General features: G+C 42.2%; 1 protein-coding gene across 4 annotated transcripts in view; it reads right to left on the reverse strand.

Annotated features, from left to right (window-relative positions):
• Positions 1-706: 706 nt before the first annotated feature.
• The window catches only part of AK4 (adenylate kinase 4), a 171,299-nt gene continuing 146,644 nt past the window's right edge, over positions 707-25,361 (reverse strand). For all 4 annotated transcript variants that reach the window (XM_070786409.1, XM_019957318.2, XM_070786408.1 and 1 more), the window contains 3 exons: positions 10,973-11,145; positions 8,057-8,175; positions 707-6,771 (listed from right to left, as the gene is read on the reverse strand). In XM_070786409.1, the coding sequence (XP_070642510.1) occupies positions 6,657-6,771; positions 8,057-8,175; positions 10,973-11,145 (407 nt within the window). In that variant the 3' untranslated portion in view covers positions 707-6,656. The remainder of the gene's footprint in view (positions 6,772-8,056; positions 8,176-10,972; positions 11,146-25,361) is intronic.

The raw sequence follows: 25,361 nt of genomic DNA on the forward strand, positions 1-25,361 counted from the left end.
AAAATCCTCCTAAAAAGTGAATGGTTTTGAACTTTAAAACAATGTCACACATTGCCATTAGGTCCAGTTCACCTTTCAGGGACACGGAAGCCTGGAGAACAAGTTGCTGTGTCAGCTGGCGTCTGACTTCAGCTAACGGAAAGTCCCTGCAGGAGATAGGAGTGGGCGAGGTTGGGAGAAGCCAGGGCATGTGCCCCTGTCCCTGTCACAGGAAGACTCTCCTTCAGAGGCTCTGTTTCCTCTACACCTCAAGCTCCCACCAGGGAGGTCTGCTGGACTACTGCTTACTGTTGAGTAAGCCTGGACGGGATGACCTTAGAGTCAGGCACTCTGATCCAGTCTCCTTACCTGTAGGATAGGATCTACTTACATCATCCAGTTACTTCAAAAATAAAGAATGTCCATGGAAATAGGTAAAAAGTAAAGTACTGGAAAATAAAGAGTTTGAAGGTAAACAAAGTGAGGCAACATAGTGTAGCAGAAAATGAGACTGGGGGGGTCATAAATCTTGGATTTGGGGTCTTGCTCTGCCACCAACTATCACATTATCCAGGGAACACTATATTCTCTGTTTTCCCCATCTTCAAAGTGGAGAAAACACTGTTGATAATGGGAAGGTTGCAGAGTGGCATAAATGAGAGCATTTGTGAAGGTGTGTACTGCCAAGTATAAAAGGCTATATAGAAATGTTAAATGAATTCACTAGTTATAAGCAGAAAAAACTTTATTTCTATCAGATTAAAAAGTTTGAATCGATCTTCAAGCCAGATAAAATCATCAATAACACAATTAACAGAGCATGTACAGATTAGACTACAGGTTTAGATACTTTGAATTAAGCACATACACCAAAATCAAGAGGGCTGATAACTTTCACACTGAGGAAAAGCACTGACTCATCGTAAACACACAACTTCTGGGAAAATGGAGCTGACATTTCACAGGAGAGTAAACCAGAGGCAAGTTGTCATTAGGTTAGAGAACTGATTTGAGCTTGAGAGGAATCACAGTGAAATGCCATTGTAATGCAACAATTTCCCAAGATCTACTCATCTCAAAAACAAGAATCTATAAAAATCAGTAGTACAAATTCTCATAAAACTAGGAAAGCCCTCTATGCCCTGACACCTTGGAGCTGACATAAAGATTGAGTTTTCATTTTTCTTCCCTTTATTCTTCTCTAAATGAAACAAAAAACTTTGTCCTTATTTAGCACATTTCTGTCTCAAGAGAAAGGTTTCATGAAGTGATATTAGACACATCAACCCCAGTGAGAATCTTCAAGGTGCAATGCTCTTTTGACATGTGTTTAAACAGGAAATCTTTTATTTCAAGAATGACACTGTGCTTTCTAGAATAGCCTAATTATCACCAAAGAAGGAATGAATATATCCAACACTACCCTTCCCAAAACACACACTACCTTTCTTTCTCTCACACTCACTCACACACACCAATTTAGGGAATTTCCTGAAGCATACAGATAATGACATTTATTTTGGCAAGAACTGTGCAATTTGTTAAAAGAAAGATAAGGTATGGCATTTATCAGCAACTGTAATTATGTCTCAACAGACGCAGGAAGCAAATTTTCCTCACAGTTGAAATATGGCTTCACAGTTCCCCGTCATCTGGGTCTTGCACACGTTGCATCTGCAAACCAGACTGGGTCAGTTATATAAGGAAAGGGACCTTATGACCAGACCACATTCCCACATTAAAAGGCGTCTGTTACTGGGTTCCTCTTCTGAAACACCGAACAGACAAGGAAGTTGCTGAAGATGGAGGGGAATAGAACGCAATTCATACTATAGACATGACTCTATCTTACGAATTGCCTTTCTGGCAAAATTACTGCAGCAAGAAAAGATATTGTCTATTAAGTGAAAAGCAACACATGAAATCCATCAGGTAGATATGAATGCCTCCAGACATCCCGTGACCCAGCAGAGGACAGACGAAACACCGTCCTCTGCATATGCAGTGTGCGGCTACCGCCAGGACCCGCTGATGCCCACTTCCTGTCTTGGCACTAGAGCCAAAAGCAAAGATTCCAGGTGGGAGCAAATACATTGTTTTACCTATCCATGAGAATAGGGAGCTCAAACTAGAGAAACATATTTAAAAAGCCTTTTTGAATTTCCTGATTAATCCCCATATAGGAAAAGGTTAAGTAAACGAGCATTTCAGTTTTAAAACACAAGGAGGCAAGATAATTGAGATAATACTATTACTTAGGCTAATTGTTGAGAATTTAACTAGATAATGGATGGAGTGCACATAGCACCAATAAACAGTGACTACCAAGCCCTTTTGATACCTGAACATACTTGGAAATTTGCTGTCTTTATGATTTAAGCAAAGACTTCTCCCTCCCTTCCTGCTCCCAACACACACCACAAGCGGGTAGTTAAAACTTCTTTAAACAAATAACCGAAATCAGATACTGAACTCAGTTTCCAGTGATTTAAAAAGTATAAAGACTCTATTTATGGGTTTACATAGGCATCTTTCTATCAAAATTTATCCTGTCAACAACCTATAGGGCTTCCCTGGCAGTCCAGTGGTTAAGACTCCGCACTTCCACTTCAGAGGGCACAGGTTCGATTCCTGGTTGGGTAAGTTCTGCATGCTTCATGGTATGGCCAGAAAAGAAAAAAACTCAACCTAGAAATGGCAGGAGAGGCCACAGCATCACCTGCTTCCCAAGAATCCTCCATTGCCTGTGCCTATTCTTACCTTTTCCCCTTCCCTACCAAAGAGAGGGGCACACCCTGGATGAAGCTGGAGCTCATGTGAGCTGAGCTATCGGAAGGTATTGAGAGTCACCCTGGAGAAGTCAGGTGAGGTGGGAAGCCATTCCTGCCAGAATTGTGAGTGATAAGCAGCGCCACCACATCAGAGGGCAGGCAAAGACATGGACTTGGCCTTCAGGACGATGTTAATGATGCAACATCACACAGGGAGGATGACATTGCAGTCTAGGATGACCCTGGATTAGGAGCTCAATCACCACCTGCTCACCAGCTAGCACTGTAGGAAAGATCAGTTACTATGGGGGCCTTGTTTGGGGGTGGAGGCAAGGCAGTCATTTGTTCTGATGTCAGGGAAACAAAGTATTGAATAGTGTCTGGAGGGCTCCCAGGAGTCTAGGGGAGTGTGTGAGCACCATGGCTGGGGTGGCGCAAGAATCAGGGTCCCTTCAGGGACACAAAACCATGGACACCGAGAGAACAAAGGAGGACCATGAGCTTGCCGCCGCCACAGAGTAGCCTGGACCCAAGCCAGGCCTACTTTGACGCCTTTCATTTTACTTATGTACAAAAGTAAAAGTCGCTCAGTCATGTCCCACTCTTTGCGACCCCTGTGGACTATATAGTCCATGGAATTCTCCAGACCAGAATACTGGAGTGGGTAGCCGTTCCCTTCTCCAGGGAATCTTCCCAACCCAGAGATCAAACCCAGGTCTCCCACAAAGCAGGTAGATTCTTTACCAGGGAAGTCCTCAATTTACTTATAAGTGAGCAATTATGGATGATCAAGGGCTCAGACTCTCCTCTAGCAGCTTCCTTTGCTTAAGCAAAAGGGAAAAAGGAAAAGGAACACTCTCACACAGAGGTGGATGTCACCAGAGTGAACCCTGCCATTCTGGATGTGAGGCCACTTGGAAATACAAGCAAGCTCAGAGCCCTTTGTTGCTTGGGACAGGATGCAGGTAGTCAACATCTAGGAGCAGAGCTAGGAAGCCTGCGTTCAAGTGTGTCTACACTGCGCATTGGGAGAAGCCAGGGCATGATGCTTTACTCTGCCGACCCTCGCTTTGTTTATAAGCATGGGATCATGCCTGTCTCAAAGGATGCTGGCAAGATTAAATGAGATGTTTGCAAATGTCCTAAAACTGTACACATATGACACTCAGCAGGCCTTCAATATATGGTACCTATTATATGCTTGCTTTAGTGTTAGAGTATATTAAACACAGCAGTGTTTTCAAGTTCTCAATAAGCAGGAAGCTGGTGGGGATAAGAGAAAGCAAAATGAACGCAGAGCTGGCTAGAATCAGAGAAGGAGGGGATAAGTAAGAATTTTAGAAACCACCCAAACTACTCTTTGTGCCTAGCTTCGATGGAACCTCACGTGTGGCAGTAGAAGGAAAACTAAATAGGTCCCTTTAATTTTATCTTGGTCAAAATATTTTCAAGAAAATTTTATTTATTTTAGTGTAAAATCATTGAAGGAAAAGCTAGACTTTGTTGAAGAAAACCAGAAACATTTTTTTTAGGCTATCGAACATCATCAAACAAGCATCATCTTTCAAAAGCCCATGGGAACAGTGTTTGGCTTTCATTATGGTCTCACCCAGCAAAGGTGACTGCCCTCTACTGCGGGCAACCTCAGAAATAGCACACACTATTGAGAGGCATTGAGCAACACTGACACTGGCTTTAAGTGTCTATTTTGCTGGAAGGGAGAAGGGAGGGGAGGATGAAGGAGCAGAGTATCGAGTCAGGGATCACCTAGGCCATTTCCCATACTTCTTCCCAAAACTCCAAAGGCCATGATTTCATTGGAGCATCTGCTAAACATCAACAGAAGGGAGGAAAGTTTTGAAGATTTTTCTGCTTCCAAAAAAGCACACACTTTCCTCTCCTGAATGATCCCTATAATAACCTTAACTTTCTACTTTTCCTACTTTATGGAAATTGTCTCCATGGCAAAACTACTCTAAATTGTGCAATTTTTCTCAAATAAGACTTGTTTTTCTCTATGCCTGGTTCCCCTGGAAACCTGAGCTGTATCTGCATGTCTGGTTTTTACCCTATCCCCATCAACTGGCATTCAAACACAACTCTTTTCAAAAGTCACTATCATGCACCGATGTTTCACAAATCTGAACTGGGCATTTTAACTGCATAAACCTAGAAAGTAAATAATCTCACTTCACTTGGATTCAGAGGATGAGGAGGAAACTGGTCTGTGTTTCCACTAAGGTAGCCAAAGAACATTCACATGAAGGGACAAAGCGAGAGGGACTGGCCAGAGTGGGGGCAGTATTTGTAGAGAAGATGCATGGCTACCATTCAGAATCCATGGGTCAGTGAATGACTGGAAATTCACTGTGACATCTTCAGAAAATAAATAATGTGTTCCAACATCACCTATGCTGAAAGGCTTTTGTTTTCTCAGCAGTATCAAGAGTTAGACAGAAGTCACTCCTGGAAATAGTAAAGGACCCTCGCTGGTACAATCACGATGCATGAAGAGGATATCTATTTTTAAGGCAACAGGAATAAATTTCATTGTCTTTCCCAGAGGAGGGCGAGCATTAGTGGCCACCAAGTCTGGAAACGAGGCAAATCCTTAATAAATGGTTTATTGATGCTACATTCTAATGAATGACAAAATAGTGTGATCTATATTTCTAGACCTAATGGCCATCCTATAGAAAGCATCTTTGGAATAGAATAAAAAATTACAATTTTATCAAATCCCATAATCATAAAGCTGTCATCATGAGTCTAGGCACAGGTAGTGCAACATTTTCCTTGACCCCACAGGCTCCATTCCCTTTACCAACTATTTATAATATGCTTGGGTCACTCACACGAGAAAAACACTGTCAGCATCAATATTTAGCAGCATTTTCAAAATATATATTTTTCTGTCTTCATTATAAGCTAAACTATTCTTTCAGTCCAGTAATTCCATATGGTCTTATTTACTTCTATACATAAGATACAATCTTTTAACATTTATGGAGGTGAATCTTTCCCAGTTTTTGAGAGTTCCCCAAAGACTCTTAGGGTTTTATTTTGCCACAATAAAAGAAAGGAGCGGTGTCAACTCATGAGAGTCAGATGAACAGTTTAAGTAGACCCTCCACGCGGTTCAGCTCCTGGTGCATAGAGAGACTGAACATCATCCCGCAGCTCTCAGCTCTCAGACAGGAATCTGAGAGGGATAAAAGCAGGAACAATATTACTTAATAGTCTAGGGAGGGAGAAAACAGATGTCTAATAAAAGTGGTAGAAGCCAAGTCCTTTCATTCTAGGATGTATGAAAAAGAGATTCAATGGAGCACGGATACAGAGAAGGCGTCATTCCTAATAGGAAAAAGTGAACTGTGGACAGTCACTCAAGGCCAGAGAAGCAATCACTGAGAGCTACTGTTTCAATCCCACTGTCACCAGGAGGGCACATGCCAGAGAAGCAGGGACAAAAGCAGCTAGAGCCCCTGGCATTCTCAGGCCTCCTGGTGCTATGTTTCAACAGCCTTTAGGGGCTGGAGAGAGCCAGGGAGCACCACCGTCATGTGTGAAAAAGCTATTATGGCAACAACCTGGCTGTGGAAAATCAACTAGAGCTTGGGTGATACACCGCTTGGAATCCAGCCTGTGTTGCTTCCTTTCTTATAAAGAACTTGAGACATGTGCAGGGACATCTTAAACACGTGTAGGTGGCCCCTCTTTTAGAAAGGCAGAGAAGAGCCTCGTCATTAACTCATTCTATTCATTAGTTTTCATGTCTGTTCACCATTTAAACTAGAAAAGACACTGCAAGCTATCTCAGCTAGCTGCTAACTGGGGCATGGCACCAACACTACACATACAGTTGAACAAATGACCATATCTTCCTGGTTCTTCCACTGCGCAGGCTCAGTAGGCTTCTTTGGACTGAACAGGTGTGATCTTGTTCGAGAAAAGCGTGTAAACATAGGGCCAGATTTTGTTAGTCTCGGTTCCTGAAAACTGGTGGAGCACTCCTCGGCTCCTGAAAAACAAAGTCCGACATACAGGGCATTTTAGGTTTCCTTTTGACATGATATCAGCGCAGATGAAGATCCTGGGTACAATGTAAACGCAATCTCCTGGTCTATGTCACACATCACTGAGTCCCAAAACCAATGTATCAACACCCCCAGTTCGGTACAACTAAATAAAGCCCTATCCTCTGCAATTCTGGCAAGCTTGATGTCATGCCACCTTTTCTTCTCCTTTAAAAACATGATAACATTATAGGGACAACCCCAAATCTGCCTCAATACACACAGTGAAAAGCAAATCAGTGACAAACCTTGCTACTCTAAAACCTTTGTTATAGATCATGAAACACAAGATGTATCCTAATAAATGGTCAAGAACTTCATATCTGAAGGCTGGCTAAATTATTTGGGGGCTACAAGATCAGACAATGATTAGAGCAGAGGCCGCACACTGCTGTCCTGAATGCAGTCCATACATGGGCTTTGTTTGGCGTCCAAGTTATTAAAAATTTTTTAGGGAATTGCCTGGTGGTCCAGACGTTAGGACTCGCTGCTGTTACTGCCAGGGGTCCAGGTTCAATCCTTGGATGGGAAATGAGATGCCACAAACTGTGCAACATAGCCAAGAATTTTTTTTTTTAATTTTTTGGCCAGTATATTATAAAATATGGGATTTTCTTCTGCAGAGAAAGCCTGACTTCTGCTTCTTTTGAAAAACAGGCTCACTGGCCACACTTAGCCTGAGTGCTTCCATGGTGATAATTGGCTCGAGCAACAGAGGAGCTGTCTAATTCAACTGTCACTCAACTGCCCAGCTTGACATGCCTCCCACCAGGTTTGACACTCATTTCCATCACCTGCCTGGCCCCTGTAGTTACCTGAATTTGCAACCTGTAGTTTATAGCTTTAGTTTTTATTAAACTCCCTCCAGACATATCTAAGCCAAAAAGTCCCTTCTAATCTTCTATCCAAGTCATATATTTACATGTGGGAGTATCAAAATGTAAACCATTATTTCAGTCCCTTAAGACAATGAAAATGTCTAGATGCAAATTGATAATCGCACAGAGATGATCAGGCTGTGGTCCTTATAAGAGTTTAAGCATAAAAACATCAGGCATTCTTGCCCATGTACACACCAGCATTTCATCTGACTTCATCTGAGAGGTATTTGGCCTTTCAGGTTTGTCAAGCTTAAAGAAACACCACCCCACTGCAACCCACTGTCCTTCCCGTGAGGAGCCACACCGTTTCAGCTGGCCAAGTGGCGTGGAAACACGGAAGCACACTCACTTGTACAACTCGATGACGGGTTTTGCCACATCCTTGTACTGCCTTAGTCTGGCAGCAACTGCTTCAGGTTTGTCATCCTCCTGCTGGACCAGTGGCTCACCAGTGACGTCATCCATGCCCTACAGACACCAGAGAAAGCAGCTAGTGTGGCCAACACTTAAGCCATTCCATACGTAAAAACTTTCCTGGGCAAAACTGTACATTCACCTTTGATTCCCACCACCTGATGAGTTAGCCCCAGGGGACAATAAAAACGATGAAGGTGGTTGAAAAGCAAACAGCATTAGTAAGTATGTTAAGCTTTTTTCATAAGAGATGAAACATGAAATCTTTAAGACTTCTGATATTTCCAAACATATTCCACTGCTTGATAAATGACACCTTTAATTCATAGTTCAAAATTCCATCCCACTTCGCCCAACAACAAAACAGCCACTAGACAATGTCACTCTGGTCCTCTAAATATTCCTAAAACTAGCTTCTTTCTAAAGCTTGAGTTCTTAAAATGGAAAATGAATGTCTCAAAGAACCAAATGGCTTCCTTAGGAAAAACACTCATCAAAGAGAAGGTATGTCAGGCCTGTTTTTGCTACTTTCAAATTCTATCACGTAGTTCTTCTAAGATTAAACTTACTCAGGTTATTTTAGCAAATCAAATAATGACATCTAAAGTTAGAACAAAATAGGCATGAATCATATACCCATGATAACCACAAACAAACATTCTGGCAACTGAAAAACTGTAATTTTAGAAAATCTGATTTTTTGGTGTACTTTGACTTCCCCGGGAGCTATATCTGCATACAAAAGCAAAATGGACACCTCAGAATTTCACCTCCCATGTCCATGGCTATTGGACTACCAAGGCAGATAGTCACAGGAAATCAATCTGTCAAAAGGCAGAATAGAGCAGAACTCAGGCATAGAGCAGAAGGCTCAGGCATTCAACTGGATAATCCAGAATTGGCTCTAAGTTTGAAATGCACTAAAATTCCAATACAGCACAAAGCCTTAAGTATATAACTTACACTTAGAATTTACTGGTGAGCCACATAAGTATCATGTGTATAATACAGGGCTGTTACCCTGATGGAACAGGAGAGATGAGGGGTGGGAGAAGGAGATCCATCACTCATTCCTCTCCTTTATTTTACTTATTGCTGCAAAGCTCAGGAATCATTTCCAGGACTTCAGAGCACCCAGAAATACAACACTGCTTCCAGAAAGAGCAGAAGGATGCTAGGACAACAGCATCTCTCCCAGGGAAGCTTGGTCACAGCAGCTGGTTGACTTGGCCCAAACTGGCACTTCCACTGCTGTCTTTGGAAATAGCATTGCAACTGCAGTGCTCTTTTAGGGGTACCCAGGCTTTGGAAAGCAACTCAAATTCTACAAGAATCTCCACATCAGCAAGTCTAAGGAGGGCCAAAATATGATGTATTTGTGTTAGATTCCAATGCCAACTCAGAACCCTCTTTTCCTCCTTATCCATTTTCCCCCCATACTTGTTTTTTGGGATGGAATAATGGAAGGGCTCTACAAAGGAATTCCAGAATAACGTACATTTTTAAAAGAAGACTTCAAAAGGAGACTACTGCTTAACCTAAATGAAAAGGGCTTATAAGAACCTAATGATGACTTAAGGAACTAGATGGTATCCATCCATAACCCCGTGAAGTAGTTTTCTATAGTTGTTATTGACTATATTCAAGTCTATCCCAGTCCATAAACATTAAACCAGTAAGACACAATGGCCACACCTTTCACATTTAGATAGGGACAAGTAATACTATATATTAGCAAATAAGAATGATCAGACTGAACTAATTCATGCCTTTACCAGGAGGAACAGTAACTCTTTAAACGAGTTTACCAAAAGTTTCTTTAACCATATTACCTTTACATGTACTTAACTTTATGCAGACACATAGTTATTATATTGTGAAGTTCTTTTAAAGGGCAATCTTCTTTGCCTTTGGCTCTCTCTCATCCCTGTACATCCTCATGCTCACTTCTCACATGACCCCACTCACTCTAACCCTGTGCCTTACTCTGCCCCAGCCCCAAACACTGGCAGCCCAGGATAGATCCTTTGTATCTTTATCCCTACTTTTATGAAGCTAGAGAGCACTTATCACCATGTAAACAGATATGCATAAATAAGGGTGGTCATGGTTTTACAAAAACGGAATCATTCTGCTGTTCGCATTTGTCACTTAACAACACTCAGGGGAAAATATTACTCGAGGCCAAAGAATATAGTAAGTAAAGCACTAGTCCCTCCGTTGCACCCAGCACTTTGCAACACTATGGACTGTAGCCCACCAGGCTCCTCTGTCCATGGAACTCTCCAGGCAAGAATACTGGAGTGGGTTGCCATTTCCTTCTCTGGGAAATCTTCCCAATGATAATAGTACTAACTCAACTTTCTTTCTACTGACTACATCATATTCCAAAATGTGATTATTGCCAAATTTATTAAGCCACCCCTAGAGATGAACGTTTGTAATGTTTTCAAGTTTTATTTTTCCCATTACAAACAGCACCAAAATAAGTCTCCCTGTGTACATGACCTTACCTGCTAGTGCTTACATTTTCATAGACTGTACTCCCAGAAGTGGGGTGAATGAAATACGTATTTAAAATTTTTAATGTACGTTGTTAAGTTGCTTCTCTAAAAGATGATTAACATTTCATATACCTAATACAGATAACAGTACCGTGTTCCCAGATCCTAACCAGCAATAAAAGTGTTAATTTACATTCCTTCATTACAAGTGAATGATAATTTTAAAATATTTGTTGGCTATGTATATTTGCTCTTTTTGGAATAGCCTATTCATATTGTCCCCCCACTTTTCAACTGAAATGTTTTACCTCCTTGTCAACGTGTGAAAGTACTTTGTATACTCTTACATGTACATGAGGTGGGTTGAAGTCCAGGTTATATACCCTTCCACTGGGAGGGTGAATCCAACGTCGGCTGAGACGATCTTTGAGCGTTTCGAATGGAATGTTCAAAGTGATCACTAGATCCAGGTCACATAGTCTGTCCAAGGCTTCAGCCTGAACTAATGTTCGAGGAAAACCTAAATGCCAAAACAAAATACATCATATGCAAGACACTTCCCAATTCTAATTAGCTGTTGGAATTATTTTCAGAGACAGAATAATCAAATCTGCACAAATACTACCCAGAAAGGAACTTTAAAAGTCAGGAATTTATATTGACTTCAATAAATTGAATATGAGCAGAAAATATGCTACTTTATAACCTAGCTTCAGCATTTGGAATATAAAACATTAAGGAGTCACATGATAAAAGCAAAAAGTACTAAAACCTAGACTAGTCCCAGCTCTGGTGTAAGCTCTGCTCTTAACTATCTGTGTGACCTTGGGAAAGTTGTAACACCTCCATTTCCTGTTCTGTTAAAGAACCAAAGGACAAATTTATATTTGTGTCCTTCTAGTTGTAACAGCTTGTGTGTGTGTATGTACTAACTTCAGTTGTGTCCAACTCTTTGCAACCTATGGACCACAGTCCGCCAGGCCCCTCTGTCCACGGGATTCTCTAGGCAAGAATACTGGAGTGGGTTGCCATGCCCTCCTCCAGGGGATCTTCCTGACCCAGGGATTGAACCCACGTCCCTTACATCCTCTGCATTGGCTGTCAGGCCCTTTACCACTAGCACCACCTGGGAAGCCCTTATAATAGCTTATGAGTATATTATTCTTAGGTTACCACTAAATACACATACACACACACACACACACATACACATTTTTAAAATCCAAATCAATTAAAGTACAACCTTTCACTCAGACCTTCATTTGAGCCTGCACCTTAACAGTAAGATGGGCAGAATTCCAGTCTCAGAAAGAACTGATGCTTTTGAAACCATATGGATACTGCAAAACTTATAAATTCACCCTACTTTGCTAAACGTGGGGAAATAAACTGCAACTGAAATTTGGACTCACAGGTATTACTTTCTTTTTTGCAGTTAGCTGATCCCAAATTATATATATGTTTTCCCCATCCACTTTCCCCCTTCTATTTGTCATGAAGTGATGGGACCAGATGCCATGATCTTAGTGTTTTTAATGTTGAGTTTTAAGTCAGCTTTTTTACTCTCCTCTTTCACCCTCAATGACAGATTTTATTTTCTTGGGCTCCAAAATCACTGCAAATGGTGAGTGCAGCCATGAAATTAAAAGACACTTTTTCCTTGAAATAAAAGCTATGACAAACCTAGACAGTGTATTAAAAAAACAGAGACATCACTTGGCCAACAAAGCTCCATCTAGTCAAAGCTATGGTTTTTCCAGTAGTAATGTATGGATATGAGAGTTGGACCACTCTCAAAGAACGCTGAGTGCCAAAGAATAGACGCTCTTGAATTGTGATGCTAGAGAAGACTCTTCAGAGTCCCTTGGACTGCAAGGAGAACAAACCAGTCAATCCTAAAGGAAATCAACCCTGAATATTCATTGGAAGGACTGATGCTGAATCTTTAACACTTTGGCCACCTGAAATGAAGAGCTGACTTATTGGAAAAGACCCTGATGCTGGTTCAGACTGAAGGCAAAAGGAGAACGGGATGGCAGAGTATGAGATGGTTTGATAACATCATTGATTTAATGGACACGAATTTAAGCAAACTCCAGGAGATAGTGAAGGATAGAGAAGCCCGGTATGCTGCAGTCCATGGGGTTGCAAAAGGCTGGACATGACTTAGCCACTGAACAATTCCCCCTCTAGGCATTGACCTGCTTTAAATTTCATTCCAGGTTTGGCTGGGATAGAACTACACAGTAGTATCTTGTTTCTAAACAGTTTGTCAGTTTGATCTGTTGTTAAAAACCTGACTGTATCCAATATCACTTAAAAAAAAATGTCCTTTAAGTCTTAGTTAGGTAAAAGAGCCAGATGGATGAAGAACAGGAAAGAAAGTATAATAGAAGATGCAATATTCAGAAGAGAAAATTTTAAACCCCTTCAAAAAGGACACCATCCCATCTCTACCCTTTTATCATTAGAAGTAACAGGAGAATTTTGAAAAGATGGGTCTTCCTGGACCTAAAACACTTAACCATCAAAGAACTCCTTTTCCTATTATAGGAAGTCAGTTATTCAGACATGAGCATGCCACATCCTGTGTTACAATCCCCAAGTTGTATGAATGCCAAGGTGATATCAGAGTGTTTGTTCAGTTGAATATGACAAAACCCACCCAAAGTTGTCTCTATGCCCCTGCTCCAGGTAACAACCTCTGCAGAAAACTCTCTCCAATGCTCCCTTCAAAGCCTTCCTTATTGCCCGTCTATAAGGCCAGGCCCTTTTCTCCAAAGCCCATTCCTCCCAGGCTCCTCATCCATCATCTTTTGCATATTCTATTACCAGGAGTCTGAGCTAAGTCACGGATGAGATTCCTGATTCCTTGTTCCTGCATGTTCCGTATCCAACTCACCTCTTTGCACAGCTTCATCTCTGGGCTGCCCATGACACCATTTTCCTTATCTACACTTCCCTACAGTTGACTTTGGCCACATCAACTTGCATTCAGTATTGCTCTCCTCAGGCCTCATTACCTTTGTATCAAAGATACCTCTGCCTCAGGGCCTTTGCACTGGCTGTCCTTGGCCTAGAATGTTCTTCCTACAATTCCCTGAACATGACTGTTTATCATTTGAGATATTTGCATAAATAAAACTTCCTCGGGGAGACTTCTTACACTAGTATATTTAAAATAGTCCCACTTCCCTCTCGTTATCTTATTCTATTCTATTCAATTTTTCTATTACTTATTACTATGAATAATTTCCGAGTATTCATGTTTATTTTCTATCCCTTTCTCACTCACTCTCTGAGAAATGGGACTTTTCTGTCTTGATCATTCTTTACGCTTTTGCTCCTAAAAAATTAACACTGATGAGCAACTTAGTACAGGGCCTTGAATTATTTGCAAAGTTTATGCCCTGATGAACTTGCTTACAGTATTTTGCAAGTTCCATGAGAAATTATCCATTACCTATATCTTACTAAACTCAGTATCTGGTCTGCAGTCCAGTGTAAGCCTTCACAGTAAGTACAGAAATGAGAAAAAAACATTTAGGAATTTTATAGGATTTCCACAGAGTAATTTTAAAGCTGTTGAATCTAAAATTTGGGCTTGAATTTGGTGGTTTTTTCCTTTCAATTTTTCTAGTAATTTGTTTCTATTGTATTTGGCAAGAGAACTGTTCTGCAGTGGACTGGGAAAACAAAACTGGAGTTTCACAACAGATAGTTTATTCTAGGCTTTCCCTGGGGCTTCTTTTCTAATTTCTCCAGTAAAGGAAATTACCCAATGGCCCAACTTTCTTTTCTTAAATTTGATGTTGCTTATTACAGAATCTCGTAAGAGATTAAGTGGTATCTCTTTGCAAAGGGACACAGGAACAGAGAGAACCAAACCCAGGGCACATTTCAACTTTGTTCTTATGACAAGGAAAGTGCAAGTTCAAGCAGAGGCGAGGACAGACCTATCTTGCAGAGCACGTCTCAGTTCATCAGCTATCATGAGCCTAACCCAAGGTAAACACATGCTCCCACCAGGCACAAGAGCCTTTCCAGTACTAGAGATAGCATCAAAAGAGACTGTTTTCCCATCCTCATTTGCTGGCCTCTTGTCATCCAGTATTCAGGCTGGCTTCAGCAGAGAAATAGGTACTTCTAACCTTGCAGTCTAGGCTCCTGTGCCAATAGCCACCCAGCTATATCCTCTCCATCCTCCCACACTGACTCTCTGGCTAAGCATCCCCTTCACATAAAGGCACCCACCTGCTGGGAAATGATGATTGGAAGTATGTTCATGGTGCTTCTGCAATAGGAACTGAGATAAAGTGTTTTCAAAATACAAAAAATATACATTGCCTTTAAATAAACTGCTAACTAGATTTTTTTCAACTCTCACAATTTCTGTTAGATCAGATTATTACTACCTGGTATTTGAGGAAGTAAAAGATCAAATCATATCTGCCTAAGACCAAGTACAGGGTGGACACCTTGGCCTTAGCCCTGGAAGGTAGCACTGCCTGGCACACAGTGGCATACTTCTTTAATTAGTCTTCCTTATTTGTAAATAATTTCATGAAATTATATGACTCTCTTGAGCTCTGTAAACTAAATATGTAGCCCTCTTTCTGTTATGGAATGGCTTGATGACTTTAAAATCAATGCATTAAGCAACTTCTCTTTTGATTTTCAAAAACAAACCGACTTTTTGAATTGGGGTTTCATAGCATGTGAGTGTGGACTTCCCTGGTAGCTCAGACAGTACAGAATTTGTCTGCTAATGCAGGAGACACAAGAGACACAGGTTCAGTCCCTGGGTTGGGAAGATCCCCTGGAGTAGGAATGGCAACCCACTCCAGTATTCTTGCTTGGAAAATCCCCATGGACAGAGGAGCCTGGGCAGGCTACTAATCCATGGGGTTGCAAAGAGTCAGACATAACTGAGCACACGCACACACGCCCTTATATTGAAGATGTAAGTAACACTTTAACTGAGGAGTGTGTACAGAATTTTAGAGATCACTTACAGACCTGAATTCTCAGTCACAGTCCCTGGGGCCTCATTTTCCAGCAACACTTAGCTACTACCCTGACAAGAAAATATTGTTCTTTATCCTTTGGGTAGAGCTGAAAAAAGCCCTAGGAAAGAAGAGGCAGCTCTAAGAAGAGCAGTCCCCCCAACAAATAAAAACTCACATCTTGGTTAAACTTTCCTTGTCTAATGAGGGTAGAAGGCAGTCTGCTCAGCTCCCCTAGAACTGTTTCTGAGTTTTTTGAGGGCCTCTAGAGGAATTGGTGGGAAATGGAATCGTGTACAAAATAAGCTGGATTCACCAGGAACAGATTTCAAAAACATATTGGATAGTGCCAACCTACTGGGCTCTCACATTCAGACCCATATTTAATTCCTCTTCTGAGATTTTCTAACACTTTGGGGGGTTGCTGGTTGCTCTTTGCACTTGGCCGTAGTTACAGCTCAGCACACAGACTCCGCATTCTGGTCCCCACCCAGGCACCAGGGAGCTCAACTCGGCCACAGCTGACAGCCCAGGTCTCAAGTCCTGTCTGTCACTCTAGTTAGCCACAAGAACAAAGGCTCCATGGAGTAGGGGAGCAGTGTTCATCTGTCTACGAGATGATTAAAATACGAATATCCTTCAACCTACAGATCCTAACTTTAAGGCTTCAGGACAGGGACTTCCCTGGTGGTCCAGTGGTTAAGGATCTGCCTCCCAGTGCAGTGAATGCATGGTTGTTTTTGTTGTTTTGTAAATTTACAATTTATATATAAACCATGCTTACTGCATAGAAAATCTGTAGCTAGTATATACAGACCCCAAAAATGACTTGAGTATTAGTTGATCAAAAAGCCCCACAGGAAGCACACAAAATTTCATTATAGGAAAAATGGCATTTAAGAAGTAAAATGTTATACTTTACAAATTTCCATATCCTTTGATCTATTGAAAAAGATGATTTTTTTATGAATCAATTTTAAATTTCCCTGTGATAAGTGAAAAATTTTAATATATGCACTTAATACTTTTGGGAGCATTGAAACGAAGCCTTAATATTACATGGTCCTGAGCATTTTGTGTAACGATGGCTCCATCATTCAAGCTCCTGAGATTTAGTCCAATGGCAACAATGAAAACAGTCAACATGCCTGGTTACAATTCTCTCCAATATCACCCTTTAGGTCACTTTCAAACTTGAGCCTTCTCAGCCTGTTTTTCTGGGCTATGCAGGTCTGATCCCGGATCGGGGAACTAGATCCCACAAGCCACAGGGCAACTACTGAGCCGGCGCGCTCTGAAGCCCCCACATGACAAATAAAGAGAAGCCTGCTCATCGCAACAAAAGATCCCACAGGCTGCAACTTAGAAGGGCCAATGCAGCCAAACACATAAATGAATGGAGTGGATAAATAAATAAAAGGCTTCAGGCCATAAAACAGGAAATAGTATTCTAAAAGGCAGCATGGTAGCTCCAGAATCCCTTGAATTGATTTACATCAGTGTCTCCAAGGTGGGCTGAGCAAATCCTTAAAGTAATTCATTTGTAATTCTCAGAAGACAATGTCAGAAGAGGTGCAACATGACCAGAACGTTTCAAGCCATTTTTAAAAGAACATCATTATGCATCCATACACATTTTTAAAAAAGAACATGAAGTCAGAGGGGTAGAATGAAGACTATCTGAAACCTGTCAAGCAAGATGTCCCTGTATCAGAACATGAGATGGTCATATTGACTTGGGAGGTGGGGTAAATGTGGGCACTTACTTTAGAATACATTTAGTTATCATTTGATATCCACTCATCCAAACTCTCTTCTAGAAAGCTACTCTTCATATGAGATTCAACTCAGTATTTTGAATTGCTAAGATATTAGGATTTGAAAGGAAACAAATAATTAACAAATGTAGAGAATGTTAAACCATTATCCCTTGGAAGTCTTGTAAGAGAAAAGCTGAATCTAAATAGGAATGGTTATTCTGAATGTGAAAGTATTTCAATGCATACATAAAGTCTTTAAACACATAATTAAGTGATTTAGACTAGGCAGGCCCAAGGAGAACTTGCCACTCTAGCTATGGATATTCATTATTCTTTAAATATGCTGGCTCATGGTGCCTATTAAAATTACAAGATCCCTGAGGACTGGGGCTGTGTGTATTCCTGAAAGGCCCAGGATACAGTCCCACGTGGATATGGTATTCCAGGCAGGCAGGGATTACTGACCAAGTGGACTGATGCACACTCAAGTTCTGTCAACAGGTGGCAGCATTAATAATTTTTCCACTTAGAACAGCAGCTGTGGTACGGTTTTATTTTTTACTAAAAGTAATCCTCAAAGACATGCTTTTAAATGACTATCAGCATTCCAGCTCCTTATCAGGCTATTCCAAGTGAATATATTCCATTATTGAGGAAACCAGAAAGTCCAACAGATCAAATAAAATAAGCATCATATTCAAGCACAGAAAGCTTGCTTTCCTCCCTCTAACTACACATGAGACTGTTCTGCTGCCTGGTTTCTGATCAAGAGAACGAAAAACCGGCCTCATGGGATCCTTGCGTGAGTGCGTCCTCAGTCACTCAGTCACGTTCAACTCTTTGTGAACCCATGGACTGCAGCCCACCAGGCTCCTCTATCCGTGGGATTCTCCAGCAAGAATGCTAGAGTAGATTGCCATTTCCTTTTCCAGGAGATCTTTCCAACCCAGGGATTGAACCCCTGTCTCTTGCGTCTGCTGCACTGGCAGGTGGATTCTTTACCACTGCACCATCCAGGAAACCCAATGGGATTTCCTCATCTCAAAACCCAATGGGATTATCTCATCTCAAAACCCGGCCTGGAAAAGCTGCACTGTCCTGTTCAAACAGCCCATCCATGCTGAAAGCAGAAATGTTATGCAGTTAAATGTCTCCCAGAAGCAATCGTGTGACATCACTGCTTACAGTGCCTCACAGATTGTTTTTTAGACCTCCCCAAAAGATGTACTAGGTGCAGGGAGATGTCACTAAATTCCGGACTGGTAATATGTTCCCAGCAGTGCTGGCCACTGCGCCTTGACCCCAGCCCCTCTCAGCCACGCCAAGAGCCTGGGGGAGGGCAGCTGGAGCAGGAGGGGTCACAGCAACAAGCCGAGGCAGCAGAGGACTAGAGGAACTAGGACATTTCTGTTTTTCTAATTTGGAGTGCATTCACTCCAGAGGAAAGGCACAGAGCCAGAGTCCACCACCACATTCCCAGGCAGAAAAGAAAGCCCGCCACTTAATGGAAATAAAAGGGCACTTCTGAAGGGCAACTTCCAACATCCGCCTGGGATCAGCAGCTTGCAAAAAGGTCAAGCAACCTCAGGGCCCCTTCCTACCTCCAGTAAGATCTGGGGCCAGCATGGAGGCTTCTAACCACCCATCTCTTCCCAGTTGTTGGGAAAATAAGAACCAGGTTACAGACTCTTCATTACAATTAATCACAGAAGGATTAAAGCTGAAAGCAGTCAGTTATTCTTCCATGGTTTCCCCTAATCCAGTGGGGCATTCACACCACCCCTTTAGTATTAACTTAAAACTAAGCACCATCAAAATCTGTTTTGTGAAGGACTTTTCTCTCTTGTATCTTATCTGTTTACACAATATTAATTTGTATGCATATCTGAGACCTCCATATTCTATTTCAGCCAATTTGTATTAACAGATGGTGAAAAGATTAAGAAGCAGCTGTGCTCCAGATGTTGGCAAAGGGGGCTTATGCTACCTCTTATCACTCTATGAGCTCACAGTTCCCTCTGCGCCAGGAGTGCTCGAGGGCATGCTTCCTGCTCACTGAGATCTTCCAGGGACACTTGGACTCCTGTTATATACCCTCGGGTTTTAGAGATTTGTAAGAAGTGGGTACTGCTCTCAAAGAGCTTATAGGTTAGTAGTAAATGATTTAAAAACCTAGATAGGCTATAATCATTACTGAGTGATCTACTGATAAATACAGGATACAGAAAATTTGGTTTTGAATCACAAGTTTGGATCTTGGAAATGGCTTATTGAAATTAAAGAATTCCTAGTAGGCAGGCATTCGTGGGGAAATTCCCAGATGGCATGGACATCTTCTGGCATCAGTGGAAGGATCTGTCCTATTTAAGGACGTAGCTGACAATGACTAACTTGAAATCCCTGTGCTTAAACAAGCTATTCTAAAAGCACTAAGCCCTCTTCCCAGTAAGGGAAGATGTACATCGCACTGAGGAAGGTGCTGCATCTGCAAAACTTTTGCTCAAAGGCTCTTCTGTTTAAGAATTCTGCTTCCTCATTCTCTAGAACCAAATTAGGGAAAAATTGGTCCCATTGTGTCTCAGTTGAAACAAAAGGAATTTGTAAATTATTTCACCACAGCCCACATTTTTGCCCCAAGTATCCCCTACACAGGCTTATCTGTAGGGTGCAGGCCAGACTTTCTATAATCGGACAGATACTTATTAAGCTTTTCTATGGGCAAACACAGTGGGCGGCACTGGCAATACAACCATGAACAACACAAATATAATCTCTGCTTTCTGAGCCGTACACCCGGGGCGGGGGCTAAGGAAGTATGAAGCACTGAAATACAGATATATATCTAACACCACATGATTATAAGGTAAGAAGGAAGAGAGACGTGGATAGACAGGATGGGATGGTACACGAAGAATTCTCCGAGGAGGGGATATCTGAGTAGAGATGTGAATGCAGCAATGCACATGGATGGGGAGGGTGGAGGGCAGGGTATTGCAGGGCGAGGGCATATTGAATACAAAGTCCCTGGAGCATAGCATGCACGGAACCAAAAGGTTGAGAAATTATAAGATAGTTATGGAATATAAGCAGATTTGTTCTCCTCTGCTCTAAACAGGTATGAAGGCAAAAGGAAATATGGCAGCAAGAAAAATTAAACAAAACACAATAAAGACAAAGAATATAGCATCCAATACAACAGAAAAACTGAACAGATGGACCAACAAAAAGGTATAATACCGGAATTGTGTTGTTTAGTTGTTAAGTCATATTCAACTCTTTGTGACCCCATGGACTGTAGCCCACCAGGCTCCTCTGTCCATGAGGTTTCTCAGGCAAGAATACTGGAGTGGGTTGCCATTTCCTTCTCCAGGGGATCTTCCTGATCCAGGGAGCAAACTCACGTTTCCTGTTTGGCAGGTAGATTCTTTACCACCAAGCCACCAGGGATGCCCATAATACAGGAGAGCTTTCCAGAAAGGAAAGAACTGAACTGGAGATCAAAAGGACACACTATATATAAGAGAAAAACAAAATCTATATTGAGAGATTCTATTTACTTAAGTATGAAAAAATAAAGAAAATAAACAACCGCGCCGGCTGCGACGGACCGCGCAGAAGCGCCACCGAGAGGAGCTACCCCTCGCCCAAGGTTGGGGCGGCGACTGAGAGTGCCAGGCTGAGTCAGCACAGAAGCGGCAGCGAAGAGCTACCCACGCTGTCCGATGTCAGGAGCGGCAGCTGGGAGGAGCTACCGCATGCCCGAGGTCAGGGGCAGCAGCCAAGACGAGCTACCCCACATCTAAGGTCAGCCATGGCGGCCGAAGGGGGCTGCCGAAGGGAGCAACCCCACGTCCAAGGAGCAGCGGCTGCGTGAGCACAGGAGGGCCGAGAGGAGCTACTCCATGTTCAAGGTCAGGAGGGGGGGCGGTGAGGAGCTACTCCTCGTCCAAGGTAAGGAACAGCGGCTGCTTTGCTGAAGCAGTTGTGAAGAGATACCCCACATCCAAGGTAAGAGAAACCCAAGTAAGATGGTACGTGTTGCAAGAAGGCATCAGAGGGCAGACACACTGAAACCATAATCACAGAAAATTAGCCAATCTGATCACATGGACCACAGCCTTGTCTAACCCAATGAAACTAAGCCATGCCTGTGGGGTCACCCAAGACGGGCGGGTCATGGTGGAAAGTCTGACAGAATGTGGTCTACTGGAGAAGGGAATGGCAAACCACTTCAGTATTCTTGCTTTGAGAACCCCATGAACAATATGAAAAGGCAAAATGATAGGATACTGAAAGAGGAACTCCCCAGGTTGGTAGGTGCCCAATATGCTACTGGAGACCAGTAGAGAAATAACTCCAGAAAGAATGAAGAGATGGAGCCAAAGCAAAAACAATACCCAGTTGTGTATGCGACTGGTGATAGAAGCAAGGTCTGATGCTGTAAAGAGCAATATTGCATAGGAACCTCGAATGCAGGTCCATGAATCAAGGCAAATTGGAAGTGGTCAAACAGGAGATGGCAAGAGAGAACATCGACATTTTAGGAATCAGAGAACTAAAATGGACTGGAATGGGTGAATTTAACTCAGATGACTATTATATCTACTACTGTGGACAGGAATCCCTTAGAAGAAACAGAGTAGCCATCATGGTCAACAAGAGTCCAAAATGCAGTACTTGGATACAATCTCAAAAACAACAGAATGATCTCTGTTCGTTTCCAAGGCAAACCATTCAATATCACCGTAATCCAAGCCTATGCCCCAACCAGCAACGCTGAAGAAGCTGAAGTTGAACAGTTCTATGAAGACCTACAAGACCTTTTAGAACTAACACCCAAAAAAGATGTACTTTTCATTATAGGGAACAGGAATGCAAAAGTAGGAAGTCAAGAAACACCTGGAGTAACAGGCAAATTTGGCCTTGGGATACGGAATGAAGCAGGGCAAAGGCTAATAGACTTTTGCCAAGAGAATGCACTGGTCATAGCAAACACCCTCTTCCAACAACACAAGAGAAGGCTCTACACATGGACATCACCAGATGGTCAACACCGAAATCAGATTGATTATAATCTTTGCAGCCAAAGATGGAGAAGCTCTATACAGTCAGCAAAAGCAACACCAGGAGCTGACTGTGGCTCAGATCATGAACTCCTTATTGCCAAATTCAGACTTAAATTGGAGAAATGGGGAAAACCACTAGACCATTCATGTATGACCTAAATCAAATCCCTTATGATTATACAGTGGAAGTGAGAAATAGATTTAAGGGACTAGATCTGATAAACAGAGTGCCTGACGAACTATGGATGGAGGTTCGTGACACTGTATAGGAGACAGGGATCAAGACCATCCCCATGGAAAAGAAATGCAAAAAAGCAAAATGGCTGTCTGAGGAGGCCTTACAAATAGTTATGAAAAGAAGAGAAGTGAAAAGCAAAGGAGAAAAAGAAAGATATAAGCATCTGAATGCAGAGTTCCAAAGAATAGTAAGGAGAGATAAGAAAGCCTTCCTCAGTGATCAATGCAAAGAAATAGAGGAAAACAACAGCATGGGAAAGACTAGAGATCTCTTCAAGAAAATCAGAGATACCAAGGGAACATTTCATGCAAAGATGGGCTCGATAAAGGACAGAAATGGTATGGATCTAACAGAAGCAGAAGATATTAAGAAGAGGTGGCAAGAATACACAGAAGAACTGTACAAAAAAGAGCTTCACAACCAAGATAATCACAATGGTGTGATCACTCACCTAGAGCCAGACATCCTGGAATGTGAAGTCAAGTGGGCCTTAGATAGCATCACTATGAACAAAGCTAGTGGAGGTGATGGAATTCCAGTTGAGCTATTCCAAATCCTGAAAGATGATGCTGTGAAAGTGCTGCACTCAATATGCCAGCAAATTTGGAAAACTCAGCAGTGGCCACAGGACTGGAAAAGGTCAGTTTTCGTTCCAATCCCAAAGAAAGGCAATGCCAAAGAATGCTCAAACTACCGCACAATTGCACTCATCTCACATGCTAGTAAAGTAATGCTCAAAATTCTCCAAGCCAGGCTTCAGCAATATGTGAACCGTGAACTTCCTGATGTTCAAGCTGGTTTTAGAAAAGGCAGAGGAACCAGAGATCAAATTGCCAACATCCGCTGGGTCATGGAAAAAGCAAGAGTTCCAGAAAAACATCTATTTCTGCTTTATTGACTATGCCAAAGCCTTTGACTGTGTGGATCACAAAAAACTGTGGAAAATTCTGAAAGAGATGGGAATACCAGACCACCTGACCTGCCTCTTGAGAAACCTATATGCAGGTCAGGAAGCAACAATTAGAACAGGACATGGAACAACAGAGTGGTTCCAAATAGGAAAAGGAGTCCATCAAGGCTGTATATTGTCACCCTGCTTATTTAACTTCTATGCAGAGTACATCATGAGAAACGCTGGGCTGGAAGAAGCACAAGCTGGAATCAAGATTGCCAGGAGAAATATCAATAACCTCAGATATGCAGATGACACCACCCTTATGGCAGAAAGTGAAGACGAACTAAAAAGCGTCTTGATAAAAGTGAAAAAGTTGGCTTAAATTTCAACATTCAGAAAACAAAGATCATGGCATCTGTTCCCATCACTTCATGGGAAATAGATGGGGAAGCAGTGGAAACAGTGTCAGACTTTATTTTTTTGGGCTCTAAAATCACTGCAGATTGTGATTGCAGCCATGAAATTAAAAGACGCTTACTCCTTAGAAGGAAAGTTATGACCAACCTAGATAGCATATTGAAAAGCAGAGACATCACTTTGCCAACAAAGGTCCGTCTAGTCAAGGCTATGGTTTTTCATATGGTCATGTATGGATGTGAGAGTTGGACTGTGAAGAAAGCTGAGCGCTGAAGAATTGATGCTTTTGAACTGTGGTGTTGGAGAAGACTCTTGAGAGTCCCTTGGACTGCAAGAAGATCCAACCAGTCCATCCTAAAGGAGATTAGTCCTGGGTGTTCATTGGAAGGACTGATGCTGAAGCTGAAATTCCAATACTTTGGCCACCTCATGAGAAGAGTTGACTCATTGGAAAAGACCCTGATGCTGGGAGGGATTGGGGGCTGGAGGAGAACGGGACAACAGAGGATGAGATGGCTGGATGACGTCACCGACTCGATGGACTTGAGTTTGAGTGAACTCTGGGAGTTGGTGATGGACAGGGAGGCCTGGCGTGCTGTGATTCATGGGGTTGCAAGGAGTCAGACACGACTGAGCGACTGAACTGAACTGAGGAAGAAATAATTCTTCAGAAAGTCTATACCAGAAAAGAAACCGTATTCACAAAAGGTAAAACAGTCAAACTGGCCTTGGGCTTCTACAGAGCAATAAACCAGGCCAGAAGACAATGAAACTCGACTGCAAAGGACACAAGGACCACTTCAGAATATCACAGTCAGCTAAAACATTAGACAACAAGGAGATATTTTCAAACATGAAAATTCACGGAATATAGCACCTCGGGAGCTGTTCTGCCAGGAGGGCAGTGGAGAAGGGAAGAGAGGGAGAGAAGAGAGGCATTCAATAAAATCCAGTAAACCACGTGATGAATGGGAAAGCTGTGTTAAAAATAATGCAAATAAACTTATTTACAAAACAGAAATAGAGTCACAGATGTAGAGAACAAAGTTATGGTTACCAGGGGGAAGCGTAGCGGGGGAGGAATAAGTTGGGAGATTGGGATTGACATATACATACTGCTGCTGCTGCTGCTGCTAAGTCACTTCAGTCATGTCCGACTCTGTGTCTCCCCATAGACGGCAGCCCACCAGGCTCCCCCATCCCTGGGATTCTCCAGGGAAGAACACTGAAGTGGGTTGCCATTTCCTTCTCCAGTGCAGGAAAGTGAAAAGTGAAAGTGAAGTCACTCAGTCATGTCTGATTCTTAGCGACCCCAAGGACTGCAGCCTACCAGGATCCTCCATCCAGGGGATTT

The sequence above is a fragment of the Bos indicus genome, chromosome 3 (genome assembly GCF_029378745.1).
Source record: "Bos indicus isolate NIAB-ARS_2022 breed Sahiwal x Tharparkar chromosome 3, NIAB-ARS_B.indTharparkar_mat_pri_1.0, whole genome shotgun sequence".
In the NCBI taxonomy this organism is placed as follows: Eukaryota; Metazoa; Chordata; class Mammalia; order Artiodactyla; family Bovidae; genus Bos; species Bos indicus.